At 46.0% G+C, this 16562-nt stretch overlaps 1 protein-coding gene across 2 annotated transcripts in view; it reads right to left on the reverse strand.

Annotated features, from left to right (window-relative positions):
* Positions 1–1586: 1586 nt before the first annotated feature.
* The window catches only part of LOC135394585 (FRAS1-related extracellular matrix protein 2-like), a 263630-nt gene continuing 248654 nt past the window's right edge, over positions 1587–16562 (reverse strand). For both annotated transcript variants that reach the window (XM_064625401.1, XM_064625400.1), the window contains 17 exons: positions 16088–16297; positions 15605–15802; positions 15364–15528; positions 15102–15284; positions 13767–13897; positions 12431–12583; positions 12146–12341; positions 11105–11269; positions 8417–8705; positions 8235–8343; positions 7301–7493; positions 6228–6332; positions 6000–6127; positions 5676–5937; positions 4548–4735; positions 4318–4473; positions 1587–2547 (listed from right to left, as the gene is read on the reverse strand). In XM_064625401.1, the coding sequence (XP_064481471.1) occupies positions 2080–2547; positions 4318–4473; positions 4548–4735; positions 5676–5937; positions 6000–6127; positions 6228–6332; positions 7301–7493; positions 8235–8343; positions 8417–8705; positions 11105–11269; positions 12146–12341; positions 12431–12583; positions 13767–13897; positions 15102–15284; positions 15364–15528; positions 15605–15802; positions 16088–16297 (3299 nt within the window). In that variant the 3' untranslated portion in view covers positions 1587–2079. The remainder of the gene's footprint in view (positions 2548–4317; positions 4474–4547; positions 4736–5675; positions 5938–5999; positions 6128–6227; positions 6333–7300; positions 7494–8234; positions 8344–8416; positions 8706–11104; positions 11270–12145; positions 12342–12430; positions 12584–13766; positions 13898–15101; positions 15285–15363; positions 15529–15604; positions 15803–16087; positions 16298–16562) is intronic.

A 16562-nucleotide genomic window follows, 5' to 3' on the forward strand; every position in this document is an offset into this window, starting at 1 on the left:
ATCTTGTTTCGCCTGCGTATTTTTGCTCATGCTTACAAGACTACGTATGTCGAGTGCAAGGGTGATATATATATACCGAGATACACAAACGTCATAAACGTCGCTACTATAGACTTAAGTGTGGCCTTACGGTGTGTTTTACTATAACGTGATATAGGAAATGAGTGCACAAATGATACTGGCTACTTGCGGTCACTCCACAAACGATTCGCCCAGACAACGACTGAAATACCTTAGGCACCCGCGCCTCTTGGCAAGGAGAGAACAGGGGAAATCGGTTTTCTGCGCATGAACCATGAACGACGCAACGGGTGAATTCATTTCGCGAGGGGTAGGTTTTACACTTTGTCTCTTTAATTTGACAATTACTAAGCCGAAAAAAAAGTTAGCGCTTCCCAGTTTAACCGTCGGCTCTGGTGATGTGGCCGCGATATATCGTGCAGAACAGTACAATGTAAGTGGAAGCTCACACGCTAGAAAGGACACTTCATCCTTTCACTTTCAGGCGGCACTGTGCTCCTTCACACTCTCACATCGGGGGGTGAAGGAAAGACGCGTCTCCGAAGATGCGCAATGAACAAAATAAAGAAAAAAATTGTGTCCATTCACGATTCTTTTGCGGACGATCTACCGAACGGATTTTTGTTCTGAAAACGGCTACGATATCAGGTGACCGAAAGGAACAGATGTTCTCATTGGGACAACTTCGTAGCGTGTATAATTAAAAAGTTAATTAACGACTTTTAGGTAATTAGTCATTCGACGGTTGAGCAACAGATGGCCAAGCATTTCCGCCGGCCCATGGATGATAGAAGTGAAAACAGGATGTCCTTATATATATATATATATACACATAAGTTGAAAGAAACGCATTCGGGCGACCGCGAAATTAAATAGATAGTTGAAAAAAAAGAAAGAAAACAAAATAGAGGCAGGCAAAGAAGGCGTATGAAGTAAGGAAAAAGGGGGAAGTTACTTATTTACAGGTGGGGGGGAAACTAAGGGGTTACGGCAATGTTGCGGCGGAAGCTTCGCCTTCGTCAGGACTAAGGGGTGTGGTGAGGACAAAAAGGGGTGAGGTCAGGACAAAAGTATAGGACAATATTTTTGTTATATCCAATATATAGGACAATACTTTTGTTCTGCCGAGGGCGGAGCCTCCGCGCTAACGTATACAATAAATTTCCCTCAGCGCTTTTTAAGTGACTAGTTTAATTCATAATAAATACCCCATTTTTTCACTTAATACTCCTACTTGTGTTGTCCACGTCTCGTTTATCTTGTATATACGTATATATATATGCTATATATAGAAAAACCAGAAAAACGCACATACAGTTCTACATGCTTGTTGGGAGAAGCACATATGTATATGGCTTGCTACGCGGATAAAAAAAAAAGGTCTGAAGGTAAAGGTAACCTACACCCTCCGCGTCCGTCCCCCTGCACCTCCGAGTCTGTGAAAAAGTATGAAAGGAGGTGGCACGGTCGTTGTCTGCGCCTTGTAAAGATGAGTTGACCAAATCGCACGATGCCTTTGACTACGCTGCATCACGTAGATCCAGCAAATTCATGGGGGTCATTCCTTGCATAGCCTGGGTAAATACCCGAGCGCATGATAGCATTTATTAAAAGCAGTCCATTTCTGCAACAGCAATGGCATTCCCCACTTCAAACCGGTGATGGCGGTGGTACGTTATTCGCGCGCCTCTTGAAGACAGCGCACAACCGGGTACTAAATAGTGGATGGCAGTAAGCCTTGTCGCCGTCGCAGACCACAACGACAGTCACTCTATAGTCCCTTTCTGCGAAACACTTACTCTCCATAAAATAAAGACGACACTCAACTAACACAACATAATGTAAACGTAGAATGTGCACCGGATTCATGCGTCTGCTCCACGCCGCAGTCTCTTTCTGATTTCGACGCTGGAGTAACGCGCACGAAAGTTTGTTCCGCCACTGCGGAATATGAGTTGCATTTTGTGTTGTCCATTATTTTGGCACCAGGAACAGAATTTCTTCTGCTAAAGTTATTATATTAAGAAAGAGTTCTTTAAAAGCTCGTAGAACAAGCTCTCACACCTCTGTCCCGGCTACAGTATCGTCACGCTTCACGTACTCAGTCGCCCTAACGTGGCTTTTACCGCCAGAACACGTCACCGTGACTGTGCTGCTGTCCGGTCCTCTTCCAGTCAAACTCGCTGAATTCCGTTTCCGTCTTCTGACGGCTAGAATCGTCACCACAAACACGCAGGATAATACTAACACAGCGATGCCAACGATCGCGGACACAATGGGCCAATGGATTTCTGTGAAGTTGGCAGACTCTAGTGTACTCGTTCTTCGGAGAGCGTTTGAAAGGACGAGCTGGTGCATGTTCGTGCCGAGCCCGTTTTTCCCAATGGTCTCCGGGTTGACAGAACGCCTGAATACTGCGTGCTCCCTGGTCGTTGTCTGCCGCTTTCCGTAGTGTCTGTAGCCGCCATTGTCTTTAGCACGAAGTGTGTAAATGCAGTGGATGAACCACAACGTCCCAGAAGTGATCTGCAAGTGGAGCCATAAAAACAAGAGGTAAAACCATCTCACATCAACAGATGAAAGCTGACTTCGGAAAAGAACTTCGCATACAGTCCTGGAGACTTGCTTCTTGACTCGGCGTTCCTATTACTACAACTTTAGTTTTACGAGATAGCGAGTCAACAATTAAACGTATAGTGCAACCTTACATTCATACGTCATCTACGGGTGTAGGAAAAAATGGTACCGGAAAGAACGCTCCCGGAATAATGGTCCCCACCTGGCAGGACAGAAAAAAAAAAGAAGAAAGAAAAAGCTTCCTTGCTCTCCGATGCTGCCTCTAGACTGAGTATGTGGAATATGTGGTAATTTTAGAAAATTACGTTTTTAGCGAAATACATGGCGCCACAATGACTTTTGTTTCGGTTTCTTTTCCATCTCCGATGAGAATACGCGCTGAAGACGACGAGGTATCACGCTGGACGCTACTCTTCATCCTCGTAATTTCTGGCGGCTTTGTAATTATATTCAGAATATTCAGGACACCTACTGCGCAGCGACTGATACCAGACCCTCGGGTACATACTTTAACATTTTAGAACAAACTAGACGATTACGCTCACCGTGAAAATGCAGACTTTCTTGTAATTGTAAAATTATAGAGACGGAGAACCACAACGGAAATATTCGTTATTAACAAAAGGGTCTGCCCTCATCTGTACCGCTTCTATTTCGGTCACTGTGGCGATTGCTTCGGAAAACTGCACGAGCGATTTTGGCAGTCCACCCCTGTTGTGTCGTCGCAGGAAATGAGGCTAAGGAGCGCACGGAGGCTAGTGGTGACTTGTCAGTAGGGGAAAGCTCCAACGCTTTTGGACGCTCCAACGCTCTTGAAGCAAATGGTTTTGCCGTTGAATGATCGCTTTGACTAAAACCGTAAAACGTGCATCACCGATCCTAATGCACTGAGTCACTAACAGATGTCGAGCCTAGATGCTCATACTGTTTAATCGGAAAGAGATACTTGGTCTACTTGATGTTTGCATCGAAAAATGTTATCCTCGATTTTGTGCGCCTCACAGCTCACACAACCAAAGTGTAGGTTCCTGAGGAGCGTACTTGAAAATGCAAGCTACCCGCAGACCTGACCTCGCCGAATAATAGAGGGTGGCTGAGAGGCCAGCTGGCGGACAAACTCCATAATGTGAAAAGCCCGAGTCTGGGAGCAACTAGAGGGACAGGACAAACACACGACTTAATAAGAGGGTGGCCTAGACTGGAAATGGCATACATTGCCCATTTATATCGGTTGTTGGATCGCCACTCTTCCCTTATACTAAAACAGGAACTTGACGCTAAAACGCGCCTTTTTTCGCTAAAACTATAGGCGTTTGCTCGAAAACGAGGCTCACTGTACCATAGGGGCACCCTAAGAATGAACCAATGAATTTTTCGGGGTTCTTCTTTTTTCTTCTTCCTTTTCATACGTGTCGATATACGCCACCTATATGGGCACCCGGCGCACACAGGATCATTTTCCCCTCCCATGCCAACTGGGACCATTTCTTCCGCGACCATTCTTTTCGGGACCATTTCTTCCAGGACCGTTTTTTCCGAAACCCGCCGTCCACGGTACAACCGTTTCTTTAATGCAGCACATCACAATACAGATGTCCCCACATATGGGTGATTTGGGAGCGTCTCTTGTCCAGGTCTAGTATACAAGCCTATAGCCCAGACCTAACTCAGGCAAGTCGTCAAATATTAAGGAAGTTGAAATGCTAGCTCATTTTATACCTTGAACAACGGATCAGCCGAGAAATAAAATCCATCGACTCCAGGCTCGTTCTTAGCACCGAGCAGGTTACTATGACTTGGGTCCTCGGACAGGAGCGTAGCATTGAACGGAACGTCTAGGAAGCTCTTCGAAATGGTGTTGGGAGCTTCCTTGTCCTGGACAACAGAGAGAGGATTATGGTGCGGACAAAATGTCATTTCTGTCTTCATTCCTGTCGGGGTGAGCTTACGATTATCTTGATGACGTAGCGGATATTCTCTGATTCGGCAATACATCCATATTCTTCATTCTCAGGATCATATTTTGGGATGTATCCGTCGACTCCCGTGCACAGAAAACATTTCTCGATAACCATTATGAAGGAATGTCCTATGCTCTGCAGCGGGTTGACCCGGATCCGACCGTATATCTTGTCACCTGAGTGCATGAATCACAAGTGATTGAAAACTCAACATGACATTGTGACGGACACAAAGTAGAGCGGACACCATTGGGATTGGGAACCATTATGAAGTGAGAACGCACGCGATAATCCTCAGTCTCTAACATTTGCCGGATACTTTTCTTATGGAACCGACATTAACCAAATTAATTAATCCGTAGACCGATCAGTGGGGCGTTGTTTATGATCATACAGTTGTCTCTCGACATAAAGCCACGGATTATCATTATCTTTACTCCGGTTCGTCTTCAGTTCCCATTGTATTACCCGTTAAGGGTCCTTAAAGTAAGTAAATGAAGTGAAATATGAAGCAGCGCAGACCTGAGGTTTTGATCGTACAGCTTGGGACAAAAGTTTACGGAACACCGGGGTGTCACATTTCTCCAATGGAGCGACAACCTAGCTGCAAAAACGAGTGGACATACATACTGAGAGATGGATCGAATAGCCCGCCACCCGTTTTCTATTCGATAGCTTCGTGACAGCTAGCAGGGAAGCGCTCCGATGAAGAAATACGCAGGTGCCGTGTTCCGTAAACTTTTGTCCCAAGCTGTACTAGCTGTTATACAAGAAGACTCTCTCAAAGGCGACACGGCATTAGTTAACATTTTTGCTGCGTACCTGTACCACACCATCAATGTTTCTTATCATTACTAGTCCGACACGAGGTACGTAAGAGCAATATGCAAAAAAGTGACATGCCCTTTCAATCTTAGCAACATGTCGGGCCACAGTCCAAGCCGCAAACCAGCTGTCGGATCCGCCGCCTAGATTAGATTAGACGTTTGCGGTGTGCTTTGCCAAGACTAGCCTCGCGACCCAACCGTAATTAAACAATTTTTGATCTGCTCATAACCTTCTCGCCACTTCACTAGAATGCGGTGCGGTGAGTAACACAGACGGGCGTACACATACCTTTCACAAAAGACACGTCCACGTCTTCGGATGACTCGCTGTAGTCCCCAGTGAGCCAGAGGTCTCTTCGGCGTGTCACATGAAACTGAGTATTGAGTGTGAACTGCGCCGGCACGGGGTCGCTTACTTGTTGAAAATGAATAGGCAATTCAAAAGAAACGACCTCCTGCGGGTTACAGGGAAGCGGCTCCGAATACTCAGTCTCCTCCCGAACAGTGCACGGAATCAAGTTGATTTTGTACGTGCCAGAATAGTCTTTCACCTAGAGAAGGAAGTGTTGCTTCGAGATCAGGCGAGTACCTTGCGATTTACGTTTTAACTTACAGCGACATCGGAAGTGATCTCCCACTCTTGTTGGGGTTCCAAGAAGGTCTTTTCACTGTTTATTAGTCTTAAGGTGAACGTCATATCCGGTTGTTCAACAGAGGTCACGTGTGACACCCTTTTCCGTTCTGCAGGGAGGTAAGAACATCAGTAACAAATCATTAAACGACCAGCGCAACTTGGCTAAGCTGCATTATAACCTATCAACGATGGAATAATTAATCGTACCTGGATGCTTCAGAATGTACTGTCCATGAAAGCCCGGCACAGTTCTGAAGCGAACCACGAGTTGACCCATTTTGTTTATCCTCATCCCAGTAGGATAGATGCTACCTAGAATTAACATCTAATATGTAAAAATATGTGAGAATAAATGCAGTGTTAAAGGAGCATAAAAACGAAAAAAAAAAAAAGATAACTGCGTCAGGAGATGTCGAAATTAGGATTAAAAGTCCTGGGATACATATTCCACATAGACTACGAGTGCAGTGTGCAATCCTCGTGAGCAAGAGAGCTTTCAATCTCCTAGGTCAGAAGAACTGCTTCCCTCAGCTGTAAATCTGTGACGTCACGTCAGCCGCCCAATAGTGAAGGGCGCGCTTTCATTCTGTCTTTTTGCGGTTGGATTTGGCGCCGCCCGTCTCGCGTCCGAAGCAGAGCAGTCGACCTGTCGCCTTCCTTCGTTTCGCTCCAATAAAAGTGCTCCTTCAATATGACGTAACAGCTGGGCGCACTTATAAACTAATTTTCTTCGGAAATGCGCGCTTCCAAAAAGAAATATTTCATGTGACAGTTCCTGAAGGCAGTATGTTCATATAGGAGCCCTCTGTAGGTTGCGTACGTAGACCATGAAGTGCCGAACAGTGAAAATAAAATAAAATAAATAAAGTGGTTGTGAATGTAATGTAAAGGGGCTGTGATGAATGTCAAAGGAAGGTATTTGCATTCATGTGAAACTGCACTGAAAGTTTTACAACAAATGAGGCGTAGTCAATCGGCAAATGGGACACAGGAACTTATCCGGCGCTGTCACTGCGGGCGCGTCCGGCCATAGGCGGCCGTGGGCGAGGTCACGTACTTTCGAGAACCAATTGGAATACTCGAGGTTCTCCCACGTAAAAAATAATTTAGAGACGCCATGCTTTGCGCATTATTGAATTTTTATCAGTGGATAGATATTTGACGAAAAACACTCTGTTCTCTCGAAATCTTACTTGCACATTGCAGCAGTTCCTGTCTTTGAGTCCTTGAACTGTTTGTTCCGCATATTATCAAAGGAGGGTACTTCAAGGGCACGTTACCGTTTAGCCTAGAGTCAAGGGGTGTCGAGATCCCGTGGTCCCAGAGGATCGCCGTGTTGTACACAAAGCTGATCTTGAGTTCCGTCACCATGTCACTGTGTTGCCAACCGCCAACAGCAGCGGAAGAGTGCAGAATATAGGAAACGTAGAGGGGTACCGTCACAGAGACGTACGACTGCACCAAGTTCAGAGCCTGTACAAAGGGTGTCATACCGACTATTAATATATGCATATTTCCTACGAGATACACTCATAGGAAGAAAAGGAGTAATTTTAGTCATTTTGGGGATTCGATGCTTTGGCACAACCATTAGTCCCTTTCGAGGCTAACTGCGTGGAAGCTTATACAAAGTTTAGGGACTATTTCTAATGCCGAGGAGTAATTTTCAGGGTCAGGGGACTAAAATGGGGAGTAATCGCAATCTAGGGGAATGACCGCTGTAATTGCTCCCTAATTTACCATTTTTTCTTCGAGCGCATGAAAGGACAACAACAATGAGTTTCAGTGCATCGTACGCCATCGCCTTTTGCGTACATAATGAATAGCGTTGGTGGTGCTGCGCACGCGCAAACAATGAAGAGAGCTTCGCGCATTGCGCAGAACCACTACGCTGTACCTTGCGTACACAAAGGTGACAGCGTACGATGCACTAAAGCACTCTATTGGCTCCTGGCGCAGCAACGTTGCGGAAACACCCGTACATCAAAATGTTACAAGACATTTTCTAAGTGGAGGCGTTCCTGAAGCAATTTGTCGAAATCAAAATAACAAAAAAAAAAAGACCCTAGTGTCATGAAAAACAACTGCAGTTATTCTGTGCATCCAATTGTCCTCCTTCGGCACTAACGTGTCGTCCGTGTAATTTTGTGTTGTACGTGCATCTGCATCAAAACGCACAGTACCTCTCTGCTGGAAAATACAGTATTCCTTTACCTGACCATCATGATTGATAGCACCTCCGCACTGAGAAACCAGCTCAGAGAGTGTATAAAACGCCGTGAAGTTCCACAGACAGGATTCCAAGTCCAAGTTCTTGTAGAACCTTTAGATCATGAATTGGCGAGTATTATCAGTTTCGTTCATTTTTTATTCCTTAGACGTTAAGCAGTGCGCACCTGAGTGTCCTGAGTCCCCGCATGTCTTTACTGTACTGGTAAGGTTCAGCCTTGCCGATGTATCGATGAGGATCCACGATGGCGTCCGTCAGGAAGCCGTCACTCGTGAAAGTCTCGCTGGGTTCCACAAGGTTGGAACATTTGTGAAGTCCGACACGCAGACTGTTAGGTCCAAGGGCGAACTCAAAATTGGACAGAGGCCTCGTAGACACAGCTGGCAGGAGACCGTCACGGTGCGGTATTAGTACGGTGATCTGGATCTTGTTCGGACTTCTGGGGTCGCTGGTTCCTGAAACAGCATGTGGTTAGCAGCTACCGCTTGTACAAGACCACCTGAGTGGACCTTATGACTGCACATGAATGTTACGATTTCTATCATTGTCGCTGGTGCACTACCTTTCAGGCGCTTGCTGTTAGTAGGCACCCTAAAAAAATAAAAACCTAAACGTCAATTGAGTAATGGCAGTTGAAGAAAAGAACCAGCAGAGGGACTACATTGCACGAACGAACTCAACAGCCTCTCTGGAGATACAGTAAAAAGGTTGGATGTGACGTACTGTAGACACTCGTGTTCTTCCGTATTGCCTGATTCGGCCTTCTTCAGTTTTTAATTCCACTTTTGAATGCCGCTACAATCTTCCTGAGTTATGTATCTTTGTATGTATGTATGTATGTATGTATGTATGTATGCACGCTTTGGTGTCATATCGGTGCCCCATTGCAACAGCGCAGAAACATTACGTCGGCGCGCTAAGAAAGATATAGTGTTTGGTTGCTTCTCCGGCGTACATTCCGCCAGTGCAGGAAAAGCACGCTTCACAGGAGACCGCCACAGACGGATGAGCGAACGGACACGCACATTTTGTCTGATTAGATTAGATTAGATTTTGTCTGAGGGATTAGATTAGATTACAGGTAAAACGACAAAATGTGAGGACGTTAGCCCGGACTGGGTCGCGTGTGGCTACTTCAATACTTTTAGTCTGGGAGAATACACGACTACGCACGGCAACAGTGAATAAAAAAAAGAAAAAGAAAGAAAGAAAGAAACAGATATTGAGTAGCAAACCCTGAGCAATCCCAGGTAAATAGCGTCATCGATAAACTTGCTCCGGAAATGCTCCCAAACCACCGGAGTGCGTGACGCTCTGCACTGGCGGTGCCCTGAGCGGAGGCATCATCGAACATGAAACTGCACCGCACTGGTGGATCTGGTGGATACTAGCGTGCGCCGCCTAGTGATCTGTGCTCGTTGTGGCTCGTAGGCTGCGCGACCCGTACTGAGAGCCACCTGGTGAGCGGCAACGATCGAATGCCATGCTGACGACGACTGTCTGCTGCTACTTGGCCGGATACACCTGGCTACTTGTCGCTTCCGCCTTCCTCCGTGCTTCCGGCAATCGCGATGCTTCTTGGGATTGCACTCTGGCGCTCGGCCGATTTTCTCGGTGTGGGTTCGGGGCAACTCAGTGCTGCACTGAACGGGTGCACTCCTTTAATCGAGGACGTTCAGTGCGCACTAGTGCAGTTATCGAGGATGACAAGCCGCACCAGGTCGCACCGGGGCGCACCGGTGCAGTTTATCGAGGACGCTAAAAGAAATCCAGTCTGATTTCAAGCTTAGAATGCATTGTGCGTGACCAAAGCCTTACGACTTCACGATGCTGAGGATGGCAGTAGTAGATAAGTATATCAGTAGTGGTAGATTTGTAATGTCACTACATTCACGAGGGAATGGCGATGCAAATTCATGACTTTCTTTCTGCAGTAATTATGCAGGTTACGCCTTCCGGCTGGAGTAGTTATAAATGGAATTTCATCACACAGTAAAAATGTTGTTGTCCCACGCCAGACAACTCCTTGTCGGTTGCTTTCAGAGCGCGTTTGATGGACCCTTTTCCTCGCGTCGTATCCTAGAGGTATGGTAATCTAGAATGGCCCTTCTATGAACCTTCTAGCCCGCCATACTAGAGGCTGTCCAGCGAACCACGCTCGGAGCGAGCGCCAAAACACAGCCCGCACCATCTTGGCGCCATCTATTGAATATGTCGGGAACCCTCTCCGGTGCCGTCAGGGTCACAGAGCATGCGTAGAAGCGTTGTAAAAAAGGACCCTTGGGCGAGCATATGTTCCTCGATTATATTTAGGGTTCCGCGTTTTCGGCATCTACCGATAAATGCTGAAAAACACCCGCCGAATATTTTCTAAAAAATTCGGCACATTACGAAAAACTCGGAATCACACTCTTACATATAGTGCTACATGCCGACAAATGCCGGTTCCTGAGCGAATTTTTTATCCTCCTGGGCATCACATTTTGGTTTTTCCTTCACCTCGTTTCCAGGTGGAATGCGGAGTCGCTAGCATTTAGTTAAGAGAAAAACCTTCCCGTGCGACACTTTTATTCCTGGGTCTATAGCGGATTCAAGTACACGTGGAACCCTCCAACAAAGGAAATGAAATTCTTTGCGTTCTCAATGTCTTCCTACTAAGCTGCCATATTTAAGTCATTATATCTGCCGATTTATCGGCATCTATTTGGCGCGAACGTTTCAAAAAACCGAAACTACCCGAATTCGGCAAAACGTATAAATGCCCGAAAACACCCGCCGAATCTGCCCAGGAGTAAATGCCGGAAACGCGGAACACCTGCATTTTTTCTTACTGATGTGTTCTAGAGCAACTTACCCGTATAGCGAAGCTTGGCAGTGAAAGGCTCAGCTCCAACGTACCCATCCTGAGCTGGTCTGCAAAGGCCGTCCGTAGACGACACTACCACCGGCTTGCTCTCCACTTCCAGACCTATGTCTCTATCGGTGTTCACGGCTCTCGTGAGGCATTGAACACGACTGCCTGCGAATGCGTTCGAAAAGCGAAATGCTCGACGTCAATATATGGGATAAAACTAGCAGTGAAGCGGAGGGAAAATCTCTATGTTAGTAATCGCTGATATTTCGAGAAGAACAGTGTTCTGTACGAATTATGTTGCCTCCGTGTTCCCAGCCGTTCGGCTTACATAGTGTCACTGGACCGCGGGATTATCGTTGTGTCAACTGACAGTGAAGTTGGTAGGAGCTCGAAAAGGGTGCTTCCTGAGAATGCTCCGTTGCAAAACGACAGGCTTTTGGTGACGAAGTATCTTATCGAAACACAAAGCTCGTTGTCCGAGTGCAGGACCTCAATATTGTTTTGTCCGACTAAACTCGTCGTTTCGTTGGAAAAAAAGAAAAAGAAGAAAAGAAAGTCATCGTGCTGCCGTCGAAAGTTACACCAGTTCCTCCATTTCTAAAATGAGTGAACTAGGTATTCTACCCTAGGTACGACGCTGGGTTGCACGCGCTGTGGGATGGTACAGCTTGGGACAAAAGATTATGGAACAGCGGGTTGTTGCATTTCTCCATTGGAGCGACACCCTAGCAGCAGTCAAGAACGGACACACATACTGAGAGATGAATAAAGTAGCCAGTCACCCGTTTCTTATTCCGTCTCTTCCTGAAAGCCAGCAGGTATGGCGGGGGCCCGCTCCGATGAAGAAATACGCCAGTGCCGTGTTCCGTAAACTTTTGTCCCAAGCTGTACCCATCGACAGTAAGAACATGCAACACTAGCACATCCGAGAAATGAGAAAATATAAGAATATCTGAAAGATTACCCGCGCTTACACCAAAATATTACGGAGTCAGTCTTGTTGATACAAGGATATCCTCAGTTTGCAACACACAAACGTACCCACTGAGAAGTAGACGCTATCCAAAGTTATCCCATTCACAGGAGCAAAGAAGGCTCGAGACTTGATGTCTCTTAAGTTGTGATGCTCGTCTGGTGGCGCCACCTTCCAACGAAACTCCGTGAACGTATCGTTGATGCCTTCCTTGGCGCATATGGGACCAGTCTTGAGGTAATCAGGATGCTTCATGTTGCAGGCCTGTTATAATGATTAAAAAAGCGCGAACAATTTTTATACGTGAACATCAAATGCTATCAGACTCCAGGTAGGAGGAGTATTAGACTTACAGAAATACAACTGAGAGGATATCCAGGAATTGGGTTAGGAGGAGCTTCAGAAGGACAGTCGTAATTCCTTAGGGACACAACTACAGGTTCAGAGGGGAAGACAACTGCTGGCAGAAGTTTTACGTCCTCAATGTAGACGATGACTTTGGGGTCCTGGAACATAGGGAAGCACACAATGTAGTTCACAGAAACGAAGCTTGCATTTGAGTGTTCTAAACGCATGTAAACGCAAACTGCAAAAAGTAAATGAATTGGAAATAAAGCGAATTATATTTTAAAACTGCAGCAAACAACAACAACAACAAATAAACCATGACTATGACCTGGGGTGATTCACCACTGGAGAGCAGTACACTACCCCATTACACGCGAAACGTTAGATGTGAGATATGAAAATGAAGTTAAAGTTATGTGCAAGTACAACAACTGAGCTCTCCTCCACTGGCTGCGCTGCACTACGCCACCAAAAAGGAAGGTGAAAAAAACAAAAACAAAAACAAACAAACAAACAAAAAACTCACACACATGAAAGAAACACCAACGGTCATTGGGGTAAGAGTAGGACTCTATAGCGTCTGGAGCAATCCGGTAGACAACAGGGAGACTGCAGCAAAGCGCACGGAAACCCAATGGCAAACTGACGCGGTTAACTTACATTGACAGACGATCATTTCTATGACGACGATTCCATCCGCCTTGGTAACGACCCGTCGGGTAATTGATTACGCCACCGGACAATTTTGATCATTTTAGTATTCCACCATGCATACTACACCTTGGCGCATACTGCTTATGGCGACAATTCTGTCATGTCCTACACGCACTATGTTACGCTATCGTCTAATGGGCCGACAGGGTAGAGAGAATGCCGAAATTGTGATGCCGCGTCTTCGCATGATCGAAGAAAAGAAAAGAGCGTTGAACAGTTTGCAAGGGCAACCAAAGCAAACACAGCTATAGTGCACCTTCAGAAAGGAAACCACGCGTAGAAGCGATAAGGATCGATTTGTTTACGAAAGCGTTACGTTGCTGACCATTCAAAACGCTCAATCTAGTGCTGTCATTGCAGCCCGCCTTCAGACACCTAACCCATCTTTTATTTTCTATCGCAATCTCCGTGCGCAACACAAATAAAGCTCCATCACCTAGTAGCGTGTTCTTTTTTTATCAGCACGTGACTGGACTGAAAGGCGTAGGGAGCAACTCGCATACAGTTGATAAAGCGTACCCTAACCAGTTTCGAGAGCAAGGTGCGTGCGTGAGACAAGACAGATGTTTGCACAACGCCATGAAGGATTTCGTTTTCGCACCTGCATGCTTCATTCATATTACTTACCTTGACCTCGGCAATGCGGTGGATATCTTCTCTCATGTGGAGTGTGAAAGCTTCCCGGTGCTCTTTCAGTTGATCGTACATGATCTGCACGGCCACTGAAGTTTCGTTCATATGCGGATACATGGTCACTTCTGTAAAGATGGAACGCGCGTGGTATGAAAAGTGCGTGGTGATCACTGAAAGGAGGGAGGATTTGTTGTGTCTGTCCTTCCGTGTTCCGCGCCTTTCAATTTCCTCTAGCATTATCACCGAATCTGACTTTTTGTTATCTTACTACACCTGACCTATATAACACCCAGCGTAAACAAAGCATCGCTGAAAAAGTCCCGCCAAGTCGCCATCAGCCGCATAGGCAGCCACTTGTAGCCATTGAAAGCCTGAATTTGGAATCGTCTGCTGCGATTGTCTAAAGCAGACGACACCCCGACTCTGTCCGTGTATTCACATAAGCGACATCCAGCACGGAATATTCCAGTGGAAGAAAAAGCACAAACTGCTCATGATGCGGAAGTTCCGTCGTGTCTTACGTTGAGCATTAGCACGGCTCCGGAATATCGGAAGCACATAGCAGACGACAGAATACCTATCTTGTGGTAGAATATTCCGACATGGTAAATACGTGACGTTGATCGCTCATGTACACGTGGCAGCAGAAAGCTATGACGTTTTGTGCATCTTCCGCTGCAACATTCCGGGGAATGTCGAACGTGCGAATACACGGTATGTCCACGTGGCGAAGGAGCAAGAGGAGGCATTAGAGAGTTTTAGTGCATTGTACGCTATCGCCTTTGCGTACGTAATAGATAGCGTGGTGGTTCTGTTCTTTATCAATATGGCGTTGATACGGCCTTCCCAAACATAACTCATTCATCTGTTTACTACGGTTAATGTTCATTCGCTGGAACCATGCTACGCGAAACCTATTTATATGGTTTCTGGTATCACATGAACGGAGTTGGTTAGAGTGACGACGGTACAACATTAGTTCAAGTTTACTGTTGTATGTATCTGTGTTTGAAGACATGTGGTATATTTGTTCCTGCACGCATCTAACACCAAATAAGGCCTGTTCGATGCCTTCGGTATATGGAAATACACAGCCGCGGTGTCGTCTCCTTAAGCCAATTGTTTCCGTGATTCTGGGTTCTGAAAGCACGGGTGCGATTAAAAAATTCCTATAGTGACTACCTCACGTCACGAAAAAGAAAAGAAACGAAAAGGGGAGGCACAAAGTGACAAGTGCGGCAAGGTCTCACGGAAGTTATGCAATGCATAATCAGTGCCTGTCGTCCGGAACGTAGCACAATTCATTATATGTATGTACGTGCAACTTACCTAGAGAAACAGGCAAATAGTCTTCTCCGGAAACCGCAGAGCCGTCTCTGCTGTACACGCGAACCACAGAAGCTCCAGAAAGGTCTCCAGTCCTCACGATTGGCACTTCCAAGTGGAAGACCTCTTCCGGGCTACGAGGTTCCTTCACCGTAATGCGAGTTCTTTGAAATCTTAGCACAGACCCTACAACAGAACGGAAACGAGTTTAAGAAAGCTAACCACACTGCCAAGGCGGACAAAAAGAAATCCATGATCGACTTACTGTCACTTTCATCTTTGATACAGATAACAGTAGCGTTGATATCTCCAACAAGAGCAGAACCAGCAGTTTCGCTTCGTGGAGTACCCAATACAAGTCGAAGTTCTTCTTTGCCTTCCAAGGTGGAGTCGTCTTTGATGTTTAATGTACACATCTTCTCCCTTTCGCCTGCGTACGAATGCAAATGCGCTTTCCAAGTTTACCTCCGACAGTATCCGAAGCAAAAGGTGCTGCGAAAATGTACCTGGGCTGAAAACAATCAAGGATTGGTCCGTGTTTGGTCTTTCCTCGAAGTCCAAGTCCACTCTAGCAGTTCCCTGTCTCGTGTAGCATCGAACGGACGACGCGTGCTTGAGGTCGCCGGTCCTCATGATGGGAACGGATATTTGGCCAGCCTCTTCATTAACGATGTAAGAAGGCTCTAGGAAATACATCTTGGGTACTGGAAATGACAAATACTTTATCCATTCTGTGTACGTCAACAGTTACGAGGGTACCTGATGCAAATTTTAGTTTACTCTGCGTTTGCAGATTTGGTCAGCGACAGGTTCAGGAGGCGATTTTATTATTCAAGTTTGTCTAATACATCAAACATCAATTTTTTTGTTTTGTTCAGCTTCAATATGACGTACGGGTGTTGCATTGATGGCAGAAGTCATAGGCCAGTAGAGTATTGCCGGGCAGCCGGCGTAATAAACGGATGGTGCTTTCAATGTAAGATGCTTACAGTCAGAAAACGTATCGTTGATTGTGACGAGTGAAGTGTTCGGGTTTCCCAAGGTTCCATTAACAGGAACTCGAAGGACAAGGTTGAAGGTCTCCAGCAGCTCCAGAGAAGGTCGCCCGTAATCATCCAGGATGATGACTTCCAGTGTCTGCATCGTAGAACCAGGAGGGAAGTACATCAGGTGTCCCACGGCGATGTAGTCGCTGCCAGCTGCATCATGGAATAGATTAAAATTTCCCTTTGTTACTGAGATAATGCAGATATTGTATGTGGCAGCATCTTTCAGTGAATCAAGGTAGCATCTTGCAAAACATCGTGCATCGACGTCTTTCTCTGCGACTAATTCATTTTTGCTGCAGAATACCGTATGAAGTCTGTGATGACTTGAAATAAAATGTTGCAACCGTTGCAAATGTTGCGCAGTGACATTAGAGCGTTTTAGATTAGGGGACTCAAGCACTTTGGGGCTCCCAAT

This window comes from Ornithodoros turicata, chromosome 5, assembly GCF_037126465.1.
Source record: "Ornithodoros turicata isolate Travis chromosome 5, ASM3712646v1, whole genome shotgun sequence".
NCBI classification, from domain to species: domain Eukaryota; kingdom Metazoa; phylum Arthropoda; class Arachnida; order Ixodida; family Argasidae; genus Ornithodoros; species Ornithodoros turicata.